This window comes from Protomyctophum bolini (genome assembly GCF_963924005.1).
Source record: "Protomyctophum bolini genome assembly, chromosome: 17".
Classification (NCBI taxonomy): Eukaryota; Metazoa; Chordata; class Actinopteri; order Myctophiformes; family Myctophidae; genus Protomyctophum; species Protomyctophum bolini.
In genome coordinates, this window is record NC_137878.1 from 12517308 (window position 1) to 12534860 (window position 17553).

The following is a 17553-nucleotide window of genomic DNA, read 5'->3' on the forward strand; positions in this document are numbered from 1 at the left end:
TTTTATTCATTAAAAGAAAGTTTCATGGGGCCGCTTCAACTGCCTCTGAGAGTGTACAAATGTAACCAAATGGACCACTTTAACTCTGAGAGTGTACAAATCCCGCAAGGGTCCATTTGGTGTACGTCGTACACAGAGTTACAAATGGAACACAAAGGATTGTATTGTGTATCTCAGAGCACTGGATATTAAGCAAACATCATTCTAATCATTAACAACCAATTTCCTGCATCAAACATGCCAGGTTGGGACCACGCGGCATACTGTACGTCTTTACACAACACGTCATTCTGCTGAAGCAAATCACATGTTGGGAAATAATGGAAATCATGCGATTGAGTGACATTCATGGCAAGGTTTGATGACGCTTAACTGCTGAGACAAGGAGGCAAAAGCTATTTTCACAAGGATTCCGATTTTGAAGGGAAAAGTAGTCTAACACGTGTCCAATTATTTCTCTACACAAAACCAACCGTACCAGCAGTGATATGATGGCATAATAATGAATCTAGCATTTTGTTAAAAGCCTCCATGCAAGGCTATATGCATTTATTAAGGCCAAATCCTGTCAAAGGCAGATCAAGACGGCAGCAGAAAAGATGTTAGGTGACATTACTGTCTGTCTTTAACCATTAGGTTGCATATGCATGGCTTCTTCCTTCTTGCATACTTATTCTCCATTGCTGCTAAAGATATGCCTGCCTTAAGACATTTTTTTATTATCTATATTTATCTATACAGTCGCAAAATTAGCTAATCTACAAGCTCACAGCGTGTCACAATGTGACGCACTGTGAGCTTATGGATCAGTTACCTTCGCACCATGCATGCACACGGTTGTACATTGAAGTACTAAATAGGGCCAGATTGATTATTCAGGCGTATCGATTTAGCTAAGCTGTTTATGAAAAATGTATTAGAACGTTTCCATGTCAATTTGTTGGTTGCAATTGTTATACAAATCTGAAGAACGTGCTTCGACTTATCGAAAAGCAATCGACAGAACGACCACTCTACTGACGGCCCTAAAGTGGACCATCACACTTCTCCATGTGGGACGTGAGCAGCATCTCTATATCTCCACATGATGGGGCATCCCTCCCGGCCAGAGTAACAAGATAATTCAGAAAGGTGTGTGTGACTGTGTGCGTGTGTGTGCGTGTGTGTGTGTGTGTGTGTGTGTGTGTGTGTGTGTGTGTGTGTGTGTGTGTGTGTGTGTGTGTGTGTGTGTGTCCGACTGTCCGTGCGTGCGTGCATGTGTGTGTGTGTGTGTGTGTGTGTGTGTGTGTGTGTGTGTGTGTGTGTGTGTGTGTGTGTGTGTGTGTGTGTGGGATCAGCTGTGAAATCCCTGTTTCATCACCTCAGGAATCTGGAGGCAGGGGTTTTAGCAAAATGCCCTCATTGTGCATTAAAGTCACATCACCAGTTTTCACACATGATGTGTTGTCTATTTCGACTACCAGAACATTCCTCAGCCTCTCTGAATCTACTTTAATTTAAACACACAGCTGTTGAAGTACACAGCACAGTCTGTTACTAGGCACCAGCGGTATGACTTAAAATCAATATCACACTATTATTTCACCAAAAATATACTTTTAGTCGATTAGAAGACATTTTAAATATATTGAATCTTAACCTACACTACATGTCAAGATTAAGTCAGTCATGGGTTGTAAATATCGGTTACTTTCCATTGCCCATGCAGCCCAGAAGGTCCTTGCAGACTGGACGCGTTTTTCTGCAGGGACCGCTTTCTACTTAGTGAACTCTCAGATCACAAATGCTGTTATGGGAACTTATTGAGATTTAACCACTGGGGTCCACCAGCTCTCTGTTCTCAGACCCCTCATTCTATCCCTGTACACCAAATCGCAGATCTACGAGCTCACAACACATAACGTCACGACACCATGTGAGCTTGTAGATTAGCTTTTTTTTCTGCCAAATGTTCACCTATAGCCAGGTTGTATGAGTAGGATCTTAATTTGCCTGGATCCACATTGGAAAGCCATGATGATGCCACAACAGATTTTACAGTATGAAAAGAAGTTAACTTCAAGATTCGCTGTTAGAACACAATTCTGGAATAAGCTCATATAAATAATGCACCCGCTAGCTATACAATCAGTGTCCCCATACTGTGCCAAAGTTATTACAAACCAATCAGGCTCGGAGATCGATCATTTTGTCCCCACAAGCAGCACTTTTTATACAAATTGACATAACACCCGAGTTCTGTGTGCAAATGTTGTCTCTGTTTGTTAGCTGTCTTATGTTAAATGTTAAATGTGTTAGATGTAAAGAGTATAATGACATGTAATGCTTTACTGTGTTGTTTGTGTCAGGTGTACAACTGCCTGGTTGTATGGCACAAAAGTAATTTACGATAGATCTATCCATCTATCTAAATTATCTATTAAACTGTACTGTAGTTAAATTCCTTGTTCATTCATATACGGTCCCTTTCAAATAAACAAAGAAACAGTCAGTCAATCAGTCAGTCAGTCATTCAGTCAGTCAGTCAGTCAGTCAGTCAGTCAGTCACTCAGTCAGTCAGTCTGTCTGTCTGTCAGTCTGTCAGTCTGTCTGTCTGTCTGTCTGTCTGTCTGTCCAATTTTGAAATATATATACGTTATAGCTGTATGAACATATGAAATGAGCAGTGATTTGTGTTAACAGCCAATGTCAAAGGTATATGAAACGTTTGCGATACCATAATACGCCTTGCCAACATCCATGTACACGCTTTCCTGATTCCTGTTCCATAGCCTTGTTTTAGACTGAGGAACGGCGTACATGCATGATTCAACCCGCGTGTTGATTTAGGAGAGACAGCCTTGTATTTAAGGCGGTCTGCAGTTTGCCATAGCTTTTATGAGTGCATTTAGTGGCCCACCAGAGCAGTTTGGTGTCATTACAATTAGAGCGCAGATTCATTTGACTCAGGTGCTGTTCCTGGCGATGCTACAGCGCACTGCCTGCCAGTGCCCAAATGTGAGGCTGGCGTACATTGTGTATTGTAAACACTGTGACAACGGTCAAGTTCAAGGGTACGTGTGCCCAAAGTTGATCATGCATATACTTATTATTATACTAGCATGAGAGAAGTATCTGATAAACACACGCATGCACGCACGCACACATGCACACACAATGACAACTGCCTATGGAATTAGGGACACAGAGCAAACTATAAAAGTAGATCTCACTGACACTGTTTGAGATGTTTCATGTGTTTGTACATACATACATACACACACACACACACACACACACAAAGAGAGAGAGAGAGAGAGAGAGAGAGAGAGAGAGAGAGAGAGAGAGAGATAGAGGAGCCAGTCAAAACCAAAATTTGAACCACAATATCTTACCTTGCACAAATGATGTCCCCTCGCAGGCACCCACTGACTGTAGTATGATATCTGCACGCGGTGTATAGGTTCACTGTCAGCGAAATCTTTGTCTCGCTATGAGAGGTGCAGACCGTGCAGGTCTGCGGATGCATGCAGGGTCACTTACAGTCTTACACTGTTTGTATCCGTGTGGTGGATGGATGGTGTCGGTGTGTGTGTGTGTGTGTGTGTGTGTGTGTGTGTGTGTGTGTGTGTGTGTGTGTGTGTGTGTGTGTGTGTGTGCGATGCTGCTATCATCACCGCTCATCGCTTCTCAGCTGCTGCTGTGTGTTGTTGCCATGGTTATATTATTCACCCAACCCTCCTCTCTTCTCTGATCTGTGTGTTTCTGTTCTGCAGTCTCTCTCTCTCTCTCTCTCTCTCTCTCTCTCTCTCTCTCTCTCTCTCTCTCTTTCTCTCCCTCTGACAGGGGGGCTTACGTTGCGTGCTGCTGCTGCGTTGGTCATTGTCCTTCATGCAAGCAGCAAGTCTCGTTTCATTCAGCAGCATTTGACAGAATTATAGTTTTCAGTGGAATTATTACATATGAATGGTGCAGCGGGTACCACGGCGCGCGGCACGGCCATTAACTACCATTAATTCGTACTTACAATAGTTCCGTCTTACGACGGTGTCGCGCCAAAAAACAAAACACAGACAACCTCAAATAAATCAAGCGTTCGTTCGTTATTTTTCGAGTCGGCGTTCGACGGAGCGTACATTACCAGCAGCACCGTAACGTCCAGCTGACGGCTGATGTTATTTCCTTGTCGTTAAAACAGACATAAACTGTCATGCAAATAATTAAGTATATTAGGAACAATTATATATATTTTTTGTTTAGCCTGTACTAGTTTCAGCACCAAATAAGTTGTCTTTGCTCACACACCCCATTCATGCACACGTGCGCAGTTGCGCACACGCACATGACGTCAGCACAGCAGCAACAATTAGTTGACAACACACGCAGGTGCCTCGCCATGTTCCAATCATGGGCAATTTAATTTGGGCTAAACTGCACAAGCTCTTTGTCCTGTGTGTGTTGAAATAATTATGACACTGTCCATCATCAAATGAAAAGCAAGACATTTGCGCTAATAGTGTATAAAGTAATTGACCTTGAAGCCTATACTCTGGTCAGGTAAGTAATCAAGTATGTTTATTTACTTATACTTTACACCGTCATGTATATACCGTAGGCTAGGCCATACTAACTCTGTGTAATGTGATGGTGTCGCTGCTGAAAATATTAAGTTATTTGTTGTTGGCTATGCCAGGGCCAGGGGTTGACCTGCTGCTGTAGGTACATCTCTCAGGCAGTCAGGCAGCGTACAGGTCATGTTCTACTTGCTCAAAGGCCATGCCAACTTGGCGAAAAGTAACTACTCCATTATAAAATCATAGGTAACATTTTAATTACCTTATAGTTTCGATTTAACATAATGTCAGCCAGGATAAAAATGTCATACCTCCATTTTTATGCCAAATAAAATACTGTAAGTTTAGGACATTGCACATTTTACTGGTTTTAGTGTTTTAATTTTAGTCACTTGCTGAAAATAGTCTACATAGCCTACTATAGCCTACTAATTGTAAAATGACTACTGGATCTCTTGTCCACTAAAATCTAGTCTAGTTTTTATTTGTTGATGAAATTGTCGGTATATTTAGTCTTAGTTTTAGTCATCATAGATTAGTTTTTATTTAGTTTCCATTTAGTTTTCCGTCAGTGAAAAATGGTAGTTGACGAACATTTTTCGTCTTATGGGTGTGTAAGGGCCGATTCATACTCCTATTTTAGAGCCGAATAAAAGTCGGTTCGGCTCTGTAGAGCCTACAATGTGACGTCATTTGAGGTTTGGGGGGGGGGGCGGGTACCGTCCTAAAATCGGCTCTTGGGTGCTACTGAAAATTTCTGACAAGCCGAAATCATTTCGGCACTACAGCGGTAAACAGTGGTAAAATAGGAGTATGAATCGGCCCTAACTCAGTGTACAAATGGAGGGTCCATTTGGTCCCATTTGTACACTCTCAGCCAGGGTTATGGGGGTCCTTGAAATTAAAGGGTTTGAGATGTGCTAGAATCGTTAATGGTAACACCTGTGAATGGATTAGGCCCAATGTATTTCAAATAAGCCTATGGAATTATGGACACAGCAAACTATAAAAGTAGATCTCACTGACACTGTTTGAGATGTTTCATGTGTTAGCCATATTATGGCTAGTGTGCTTAGAGCCTTTGCATGATATAACATAAAATAGAAAGGAGGAGGTATGGGGCCAAGGATATGACACATGGAGGATGCCACGGCAATGGCGGCAGTGGCTCAGGGGTGTGAGTCACAGTGTCACACCCTTGAGGCACTGCCACCCCTGCCGTGGCACGTGTGTGTGTGTGTGTGTGTGTGTGTGTGTGTGTGTGTGTGTGTGTGTGTGTGTGTGTGTGTGTGTGTGTGTGACACTGTGTGTGTGTGACACTGTGTGTGTGTGACTGTGTGTGTGACTGTGTGTGTGTGTGTGTGTGTGTGTGTGTGAGTGTGTGTCCAGAGGCTGGAGGAGGACAGGACTGTCAGAAGACAGCAACAGAGGCAACAGAGACACAGGAGGAACACACCCATGACTGCCATTAACACTACCACCACTACAACCTACCCATGCCCCACCTGCAATAAAACATGTAATTCCAGGATTGGACTCTTTAGCCATCAAATAACTCACCGTTAAGGACATAAGTGGACGTCATCATCGGATTCGATGTACAACCATAAGCAAGTAAGTGTCTCAACGATACCCATCCCTGGGTACGTGTGACCGGATATTCCCAGTTCGAACCCGGGCTCCCCCAGGGTTAGTGTCGAAGTGTCCTTGAGGTGGCTTGCATGGTTTCCTCTGGCATCGGTGTGTGAATGCAGGGTGAATGTAATGCACAATCTCTGTAAAGCGCCTTGGATAAAGAAAGGCGCTATATAAATGCACCATTTACCACTCTCGAGGGACATAGCAACGCTCACTGAAGGAGTCTGACGTTTTCAAACCTGCTGGTCAACTAAGTATATAGGGTTCAAGTGGTTAAATAAGGGGTCACTATGAATATAATGACCTGCATTCTGCATTGCCGTGTGAGAGCTGGATGATATCCATTTCTATCCAGTGTGTTCTATCACTGAATATATTTTACTCCATTCTATTCACATGCAGGCCATGTAAACGGTTTGCACTCTATGATCCCTGTTTCACTTTGCTCTAAAATCGAGTCCATCGCTGCCTTTCTGGTGCTCTGGCACTCTTCCAGGCATCAACTGAGAGTGCCCTTGATTAAGAGAGCTACACTATTGATTGTTTTTTCCTTTGTTCATCTTCTTCCAGAGGCTTCCTGGTGTCTAGAAGATCCTAGACCTGGATAAACCTAAGAGATGCAGTTTGCACATGTTAAGCACCAGCTTACAGCAAAATCTGGAAGCCCGTTTGCGGCCCACCCATCTGACCACTTAACTCTTGTCCCCCCCAGGTACGTACAGTATATATACGGACGCCGACGCTAGGTGGCATCATATCCGAGGTCCGTATATTTATGTACCCTAACTTATACTCCGTCTATATAATGGTTGAACGCTCCGTCTTTTAAAGTGAACGCTATAGTAACAACCATATTTTAAGAAGAAGAAAACGTGACTTTTTTTGCATTCGTTTTGGAGCCTAGGTCCAGCTTTGAGGGTCGGTGTAAACACAAACATTGAAGACAAAAGTGTGTAACACAAACCTTGAAGACAAAAATGACTACACAAATTGTGATTGGCCGGAATGACATTTGTGATGATTTGTTTGGTTGAGCACGGAATGTGATGTATCATGTTAGGATGATAAGAGCGCCTCTCACTTCACACAGGTGTTTCTTTTTTGAGGGGTGTTAGCCCCTCCTATTCCCAGCGTTGTGTGTACCCCATAGTGATGATTTGATTGGCTAAGGGCTTAAACAGTGAGGACGCCAAATCTGATTGGCCGGAATGTGATGATGTGTGATGAATTGATAAGAGCGTCCCTCACTTCACCCCAGTGTTATTTTTGTACAAAAAAATGGACCCAAATGGGGTCCATTTGGCTACTTTTCTACACTCACCAGAGTTGAATTAACGCTGAAAATGTTGCTGTGTGCGTGCGTGCATGCGTTACTGTGTAGATCACAAGTGTTCTGGTCATGGGACCTTCTGTGTGTCTTGTTTTCCTCTGTCTCCAGTGTCCCTGCAGCCCCATTATAGTCCCATTGAAAGCACGAGCCGGCAATTATCTCCACCAGACACATGATCTCTGTCGCCAAACGTGGAGGGAGGGGACCCCAGTCAGTGTATCATGTTCCCGGGCCTTTCTACGAGCACAGGAGCCCTCTTCAGATGGCCCGTTGTGGTGTAGCAACAAGCACATTATTGATCCAAGGTAACGAGATACACATACATAAGGTTATGCTTGACCTTTTCATTATTGCCTGTAGTAAATTGCAGAGTATCAGTTGGCTGTGGGGTTAATGATCCCTGATGGCAGATGATCGTCTTTTATTTGATATTGTGTAGTGTGGAGGAGCAGACTTTTCAGCACCTTGCCGGGATCGATAACACGCCAGCCACACGCTGGAATACAATACTATACTGTATATGAGCGGACAATGGAAACGAATTAAAACTCTTGCGGAATGCACGCTCATAAAAAACATGTCAAAGCGAAAGTGGTCATTACACTCCCCTGATGGTGGTTATTATTTTTTTGGGGGGGGGGGGGGGGGTCAAAATGGCTTTTCCTTTAAAGCAGGTGTGACGACAAGGATGGCTTAAAACCTTCATTCCGTTGCATTCTGTTGTGGAACAACAGGCATCAGAATCAGAAACATGGTACGTAGCTTATTGTCACATCTACCGGTTTACAGGTGGAAAGGGTTAGGGTGTACTCCGTTTTGTAGTTTTATGTGAGATGGTAGAGGAATCAGGATAGAGAGAGAGAGAGAGAGAGAGAGAGAGAAACAGGATAGAAATAAAAAAAGATAATAGCCTAAACCTGCATAGCAGGTATGTACACTGCAGCATGATGCTTAGAACTATATGACATCATGTAGATGTAGATAAGGCAATGATTAAAACAGACGTATAGACATAAGATAGAATACAGTATCGGATACATGTTATTGTCCAGACAGGAAATGTGTTATGGACACATACAGTACGGTAAAATTACAATGACAACATAGTGCATACAGTACGTACAGATAACATGCAGTACAACGCAGACTTTAATTTTAATTTTAAATGGTTCTGATAGTAATCTTTGCTAACTTCCTCTCCTTGTCTCTCCAGCTCTTTAGTAAACAGAAAAAATAAATTCAAGGCCACGATACCAATTACATCTAATCTGAGAACCTACAAGGACACAGGATAAACAAGTGAAATGGGATGTAATGACAAACAATGAGCAGAGTTTTGTCGGCGAGCGTCAAAAATGACCACCGACAGCATAATCGCCGGAGCAAATATCGTGCAGTGTGTACGAGCCTTTACTGAATAAACGCTCTATAGCAATGATTACTATCAGAATATAGAGCTTCAACCTTTTAACAAAAAATCTTTCGTGTTTTGTTTTAACCAAAAAATATAATGTACGGCCCTTACCTTTAAAATACAGGCAGAGTTATGGGGGATTGGCATTGTGGTTCACATTCATGGCTTTGATGTGGAATAACTTAAAGCAGTTCAGCTTGCACAGGGAACTCCGAATGACACCACATGTGATGGGTGATTCAGAGAGAGCTGAACATGAGGATCATGATGCCGGAGGATGCAAAGACATTGCAGGAACCTTGTATGGCCTTGGCTGAGTGGGTAGAGAAGCCGCCTGGGAACCGGAAGGTAACTGGTTCGACCTCCTGTATCCCTGGGCATGAGTCACAACTCTATTTCCCCTATTTCAGAATGACTGCAAGACATTTATTTATCGCAGTTTCCCCAAGTGTTTGAGAAAAATAAATGGTGAAATAGCCGATCTACAAGCCCACAACTATCAGGCAATTTTTTACATTCATCTGGTATGAGAATGTACAGTATGTCTGTATGTGTGTGCTTGTGACTGAGAACACATGTGGGGGCGTCCCAGCTTCTGTCAGATGTAAGGAGAAGGGGAGCAAAAAAGGTTGTGAAGCACTCTTCTATCGTGTGCACCCAATCGAGAGTGATTATTCACATCAAAAAGCATTTAATCTGTCACACACTTCCGTAACATGCAGTTTAAGCAAATAACAGGCCTGCCTGGGGAGGACTTTAAAGTAATGACAAGGCTTTCTGCATGTCTACACTACAGGCCTAACTGCATACACGCATTCTTCACCTACAGTACACTGATGAATGTATATGTTGATTATCAAATAAACATGTCATCACCTGTCTAAACAGAAGTGGTAGAAGAGGAAGAGGTACTCAGATTTATTTTTAGTAAACGTAGCAACACCACATTATGAAAAATAGAGTAAAAAGTGCAATGCCTCTGAGATGAAGTATAAGTATAAAAGTATATATTGGCAATATTCAAGTAAAGTAAACAATTTTGAGTGCCTCAAAATTGTAAATACTGTAATAATAATAATAATAATACATCCAATTTATATAGCATTTTCTTGGTACTCTTGGAGCAAAAGAAACGTTTATTAACATAACTATTTAAAAGGTAAAACCTAAGCAAACAAATACATTACAATTAAAAGGCAAAAGAGGGGAAAGCGGTGGGTTTTGAGGGAGTTTTTGAACCGGGTTGGGGTGGCTTTGATGTGAGCTGGAAGTGAGGTCCAAAGCTCTGCACATTTACTCAAGTGCTAATAACATATAGAACTCGAGTAAATGTACTAGTTACTATCCACCACTGCCATAGCCCCACGATAATTATTAACAGAGAATTGCATACGGCCAACACATGTCATTAGGGGGCTACCGTAAGGAAGGTGGGGAGGCAGGGTGGAGGGAAGCGACGGGTGGGAGAGGTGGGGGTTAATGTGGGCATGGAAGGGCCCAGGGGCCTCAACATCTTTTCAAGTGTCGGCAATAAAAAATATGCAGTCACCACCTCCTGAAAGCACGGCCTGGCCAATGGGAACCCGACCAACAAACTTTTATGTGTCCTCAGAAAAAGTTTGAGCATCCCGTGGAACACGCCGTCTCTCAGTCAGTCCCCAACATGCACAGGTAGGACCCGCACTTCAGGGGCTTGCAATTTCATGTCGGCCGCTCTCTCTCTCTCTTTCTTTCTCCTGGGTTTTTCTACCACATCGGTTGAGCCTTCCTTCCATACCTGCTGAAGCTGTCTGTCTCGCCGGCACCGCGGAAATAAAACATGGCCTTCCACGGCTCAGTCTTGTCAAGGTAAGCTCCCATCCCGCCCGATTGTTTATTTTCAGCCCTCTTTTATTTTCTATTTTTTATTTTTTTAAAGATGTCCTCCCACTTGCCTGCTCAGCTTGAAGTTTGAAAATATCAGGAGCTGATATGGGTTAGTGTTTTCTGATTCTCTTTTTTATTGCATTTCAAGGATCCCCAGTTTGATATGCGTTGGTTAGGCCATGGTTAACATATAAATAAATGATAGCGCACAAGTAAGAGAGAGAGTCTGCCTTTTTTGAAAGAGCCGAACCCGGGACTCACTGTGAGGCATCAGTTGATTACAAAATCATATTGGGACCACAATCTGCACTGTAACATCCTCAGTGTTGTATTAACTCTGAAAGTGTACACTGTACAGCATACCCCATGTTGAGAACAAAGTGACAACAAGACGTTATTCAGGGTTCAGTATAGGGTCCTTGAGACGGTTCCAGGGGGTCCACAGGAAAATGTTTTAGTACAATTCAAGTATTCAACTATAACGCTGTTTCCTTTGGCAACTCTTGAAACATTTTGAAAAAATATCTTTAAAATATTATTTTCAAATAGGGGGGGGGGGGGGGGGTGTCAATTTGGGAGTCCTTGAACAAGGAACATTTTTGAGAGGCACTAAAACATTAGCTATACTGTACGTGTTGTATACAGTGATAAGCCTTCCAGCAATTCAGTGGTGTGATGGGCATAAGTAAGATATGGACATGGATTAAAACAGCTGGCCATTTGCCAGGGCTGAGATAAATCTGCATCCTAATCTGGGCCATGCTCACATGCGGTACAGCTATCAGCCTATCGACCCAGAGAGTGTGTAGAAGAGTGTAAAAGCCCTCGTAAGCTTTAGTGTATATTTCAAGCTTCCGGTCTTTAACCCCTCAATCGGTAGCCTGCCTAGATGTGTCTCTCCCTTTAAACGCGTCTGGAAATACCCTGTGTGTGTGTGTGTGTGTGTGTGTGTGTGTGTGTGCGCGTGTGCGTGTGCGTGCGTGCGTGGATGGCCATGTCTCCACATGTATATAATAGTATGCATTTGAGTAATAGACATTGTGAGGACCATTTTCCAGGTCCTCACAAGAGAAATGGTTGTTTTATGGTTTAAAACAAATGTGTTGAGACTCGAGAGGCAGGTTTAGGAAAAGTTTGGGCTTGTGAGCTTGTAGATCAGTAGTTTTGGCTTGGGGTAAAAAATTGCAAAAAAAACAAAGAAAATGTAGAATTGGCAAACATAACGGATTCTTACAAACGTGCGTCTGCCTGCGTGTGTGTGTGTGTGTGTGTGTGTGTGTGTGTGTGTGTGTGTGTGTGTGTGTGTGTGTGTGTGTGTGTGTGTGCGACTGTGCGTGCGTGCATGTGTGTGTGTCTGCGCGCACACGCACATGCAAGCTTATGTTTGAATGTGTCAGTCTGATTACATGGACGGAGGCCTGTCACCAATGACACTCAGTATAATGAAATGCACACCACACACAGAAACACAAACTGGTTTTTTTTCATTACAACTCTTCAGTACGATGTAGGGATGTATACTGTAGCACTGCAGCGTCGCTCGCCAATAAGAGGCGTTTGGAATATAAATGAAAAGTCTTTACTAAATGTTCCTTGAAATGATCGGGCAGCTCATTAAAGCGAAATGCATGGTCTTAATTTGTACTTTTGTGTGATCAGCAATCCGGTTGTTGGTTAATTAAGACAAATGAGAGTGCAGACCGGGTGCCAGGAGTTCTGGCTGGTGCTCAGCGTTGTGGGGTTGGGGTGAGAGGAGAGGCTGGGGTGGTGAGTGGCACCATATGGGTCCCATATGGGTGACACTGGAGTCACAGTCTGTTAGTGCTATTGTATATGATTTGAGATATGGGCCACACGCGCAACACATAAATGTCACCCCATCATTGGCTTGGCTTCCATGATGTTGTGGCCATTCATTTGGCAACTGCTCTAAACGTGATCTAAAGCACAGAATAAGGGGGCTTAACCAGTGGGTCCCCAGCATTAAGTGTCCTGGTTAAGAACCAAATTGACCCTTACCAGTCTGTGAGAGTGCAAATTTAATGGACATGGACCGTTAAAGGGTCCATTTGTTTCCAAATCTGCATTTGGTTACATTTGGTTCTATTTGTACATATATGAGTCCTATATTCATCTCAAACTGGGGGTCCTTGACACTGAAAAGTTTGAGAATGACTGTTGTTATATGTTGTATCTGCACATTTATTGAGAATGTGCTGAATGCTGATAAACATTCTAACAAAAGAGTAGAAATATGTGAAATATCTCACTGAAACAAAAATGTGTTCTGTAACCACTTTCACCCTGTGGTGTTAACGTATTCTTTCTAAATTAGCAGAGTTATATAGGGCTTGTAGATCAAATGTCGTATGCCAAAGTATAGATCAGGGCATTATTATACTAAATAATGATGATGACACGATAAAATTATTTTTTAAAAGGCAGAAGAAACCATGATCTGTGTGGCATCATCACATCTGTGTTAACATGATCCCGGGTCCGTGTTAGGAGGTGTGCAAAGCATGGCACACACGCGTACAATGTCAGCGGGGTCCCTGTGGAGTCTGCACGGTGACGTATGCTGACTGAAGATGCAGTCTGTCTGGATCCTTGTGTTTAGCTCAGACTGGCTCGGCTGGGAACAAACGTCGATGTCGGGTGGAAACCTTGTATAATTAATGTCCAATAGCGTTACTTCTCAGGAAATGGAAAAGAGAACCTGTGTTCCAAATGGAGCTATTATTTAGCCTTGTTAACACTTAAGATTGGTTATTATTTATAAAAACCCACACTTAGACACTTTCACTCACATATTTTCAAAAATAGAACTTCACATGTCATGCCATATTTGCCCATTGGCAAGACATTGGATTGCCAGAACATTGTCAGTGAGAAAGGAGGGCATTTGCAAAGGTGTTATGCAAATGCTATACTATTCTACAGTGAAAAGAACCTTGGGGGGAAAACAAGTTTTTCGGAAAGAATGCAGGAAAAGTACAGGAAAGCCTGAAGTATTCGATAGTTTTGCTACTTCTTGTGTGCCAGACAGTGCCACTGTGTAGTATGACGAAGGGCATTCATTTACAAAAAAACAAGCTCAAAATGAGCTTCACATTACTTTACCTGCATGGTTTATTGGGTTAGCTTACATCTTGGACTTGAAAGTTGACATTATATTATATTTGGTCAAATAAAATTGGCGCCTGACGTGACGTGAAAAAACAAGAATAGGATGATAAAAGTTAGTGTCGGAGCTTGTAGATGTTTTGAGTGTTCATGCCGTTTAGACAATGGGTCTTGCTGGCTGCAATGCTGTCCCATTGGCTTACGGTCGGCTGGCAAAAAGTGTCTGACGAGGCAGCCAATCAGGATGATAGGTCGTCACTACGGCAACCAATGAGAAATTGGTCGTCAAAGCCGAGAGAAAATAGACCAGCTTGCTTTCCAAGCAGCTGGTAAAAACAAAACAAACTTTGAAATGGAGATACAGGGTCTCTGCCCAACAGCAACGGTATGCAAATAGAATTTTGTGTGAGAGGAATACACAAGGACATTGTTGCTTTTTAAATCGCCCATGTCCACTATCTCACCTCCGCTCCACTTAAGCCCAACAGGCACGCACGCATACACACACACGCACGTGTGCACACACACACACACACACACACACACACACACACACACACACACTGCACTCACACTCACCGTCTTGCAATAAAAAGAGGAATACAGGATGCAAGACAAACCTGTGCTCCAGTACATTACGGCCCGTGAAGTTTGTAAGATTTCCTTTGCCAGGGAGGGAGGGAGGGAGGGCTGCCCTCAGCGTCCCCTTGAGCCTCCCATTGAATCATTGATGTGTGGCTGCCTCACGCTGCGCGGCGCAGGGAGGGAGATGGATTTGGCATGGAACAAAGACAGCCACAGTCTGGAGGTGGTCCGGGGACACGACGCGAGCTCGCACACAGTGCCTCCTTGAAAGTATAAAGCCTGACCGATACATACCTGTCTGCAGGCCGATAGGTTTGTGATTGTTTCAGTGGTACTCAACCTTTTTCTGGATCACTTGGAAAAAGCTCTAAAGTGTTGGCCGCCCACAATCTGAGCACTTAACACAGTAGTTGTTCCCACTATAAAAGTTCTGCCAGGCTCAAGTGGAACAGTTTTATTTGGCTCATTTGAAAATAAAAGCTGTCTCAGCCCCTCCCCTATGTTCAACTAATTCAGTGGTTGTTCTCAACATTTTCGGGGTGAAGGCCCATTTAACTAACTTAGCTAACTTTTTGGTACCCTCTTGTAATATCCTCATAGGGCCCACCAGTGGAGAACAATTTCATTGTGTGAAATGGTGAAAGTCCCCTTTCCAAGTGTATTCATTAGACATTCTTTAATTGTTTAAAAAGGTAGCAGCTAATAATGACATATAGTATAAAAATCTGTTTAACAGCTACAGTATATTGGCTATTTGGAAAATAGCAAGATTTGCAATATCTTTGAAACATTTTAACAGCACCAATATTCTCTTATGGGGTCCCTGACACAAGATCTTTCCAGATAGCCGTCTGTGGCCAAATATGTACATAGTAATTTTTTGGGGGGTCATTGAAATGCTACTGTTTGACAACCACTACTGCTGTAATAAGGGGAAGAGTTGTGACTGCATGCTGTCTGCAGCCCACACAGTGACATGACGGTCTGCATGCGGGATATGTGCGCAGATGGACGAGGCCTGATTTATACCTAGCGGTGTGCCAGTGTCGGAGATTATTTGTGGTTTATGTTGATGCTGTTTGAATAATTTACACACGCACGCACGCACACACACACACACACACACACACACACACACACACACACACACGCATGCACGCACGCACGCACGCACAGACACACACACACACACACACACACACACACACACACACGCACACACACACACAATGATTTGTGGCAGATGTATAATGGCATATAAATTAATTCTCAACTCTGATTGAATAGGAAGCAGCACCGGCATTCTACAATGTTGCTGTACACTTCAGCCTGCATGGCCCTGCTGGCATCTCTCCTCACTCCAGCCTTTGGACGTAAGTTACCCACAAACACAGAGACAGAATGTGAGGTGCGCCAACTGCAGCTTCAACTTCAAATTGCTGCGTTTTCCCTTCGGAACTTAATTTGTGCAGTGATAAAAACAGCAACATACAAACAGACACAATTCACAGATACCCAGGTCAGAATACAACTACTACAAAAACCACTACATAACTAAAAGATAGACATAATCTTAGACATTAGTCAAAAATAAAAATAAATAAACACTCCACCTGTTATGTCACCATCACGGCACCAGCTGAAGAACCAAAACTGGTTATTTATAGAAGCATTTGTATTGAATGGTTCTATCATCTGTATAGGGGAAAACGTTCTCACACCTAGAAATCAGGCGTATGCACAGGTGCGTAGGCCAGTGGACATCAATGAAAGCAATAGAATACACCCGCACACTGTGTATTTGCTCAGTATTTTCTTATTTAATGAAGCAACGTTTCGGTTCCTCCGGACCTTCCTCATGCCTGAGGAAGGTTCCGGAGGGACCGAAACGTTGCTTCATTAAATAGATTCTAACGCTCACAATGCGTCGCGTTGCGGCGCATTGTGAGCTTGTAGATCTGCTATTTTCAAATGGCCGAAATGTATAGGGTTGAAGTGGTTAATGTATGTTTTCTAATCAAAATAAAAATCTCCAAAGTAACTAGTACGTAACTAGTAAGTTTTCAAATAATTGTGGAGTAAAAGTAAAAAAATTGGCTCTGAGATGTAGTGGAGTATGTAAAAGTATTGGAAATTGGAAATACTCAAGTAAAGTACAAATACCTCAAAATCGTACTTAAGGACAGTGCTTAAGTAAAAGTACTTAGTTACTTTCCACCACTGCCATACAGTATACTGTAGCTCTATTCTATATCTTCATCTGCATTCCCCCCCCCCCCTCTGAACCAACAATAGCAGATCAAAAGCTTTCTGATGCTATATTTTTGGTGGGTGTTCACCTATTGAGAGATGCCCCAAATTGGGATGCTTTATGTGGTTAAAGGTGCATCAAAGAACCATTAAAAAAGGCACCCATTTCTGGTTCCTCAAAGAAAGAAAAAAGGTCTTAAACGGACATTCACTAAATAAAATGGTTCTTTAGTAGATGAAGGTTCTTTGTGGAACCATATAGCCTGTTTTTTAGAACCATTATGTTTCTGCATGCACCTTGCAGCGCACGGCAATTTCGCTGTGCTGAGCTGTGCCACTGTGTGTTGTCTGTTGTCTGCAAATAATAATGGACAGATCAAAGAATTAGCCTTTGCCAGAGAATCCAAACCCCAAACACTGACTGTTATTTTGAGATCATCATTTTCATCAGGCATTCACACAAAGCTCTGGGAATGGCCCGGAAATAGAAGGCAGCCCTGTGCTGGTCTGCTCTGGAAGATTAAATCAGATTAAATCTCTTCTGATCATGATAAGCTCCTCTCCATGGTTGTGTGCATGGGCCAAGGGCAGAGCATCTCAAATATGGACATGCACTGTTAATATTCAGAATACATCACAGGCCACATGTAAAAGCAGCATGTACACCAGGGGTGCCCACACATTTTAGACTTGAGAGCTGTACTGTACTTTCAAAATGACCAGCTCAACCAGATCTATCCACCAAAAAAATATATATATATTATCCCATTGCTGAAAATAGTTACATATTA

General features: G+C 42.8%; 1 protein-coding gene across 2 annotated transcripts in view; it reads left to right on the forward strand.

Moving 5' to 3' along the window:
- Positions 1–10604: 10604 nt before the first annotated feature.
- The window catches only part of col9a1c (collagen, type IX, alpha 1c), a 51336-nt gene continuing 44387 nt past the window's right edge, over positions 10605–17553 (forward strand). For both annotated transcript variants that reach the window (XM_080787493.1, XM_080787494.1), the window contains exons 1-2: positions 10605–10783; positions 15800–15885. In XM_080787493.1, coding sequence (XP_080643619.1) covers positions 10755–10783; positions 15800–15885 — 115 coding nt within the window. In that variant the 5' untranslated portion in view covers positions 10605–10754. The remainder of the gene's footprint in view (positions 10784–15799; positions 15886–17553) is intronic.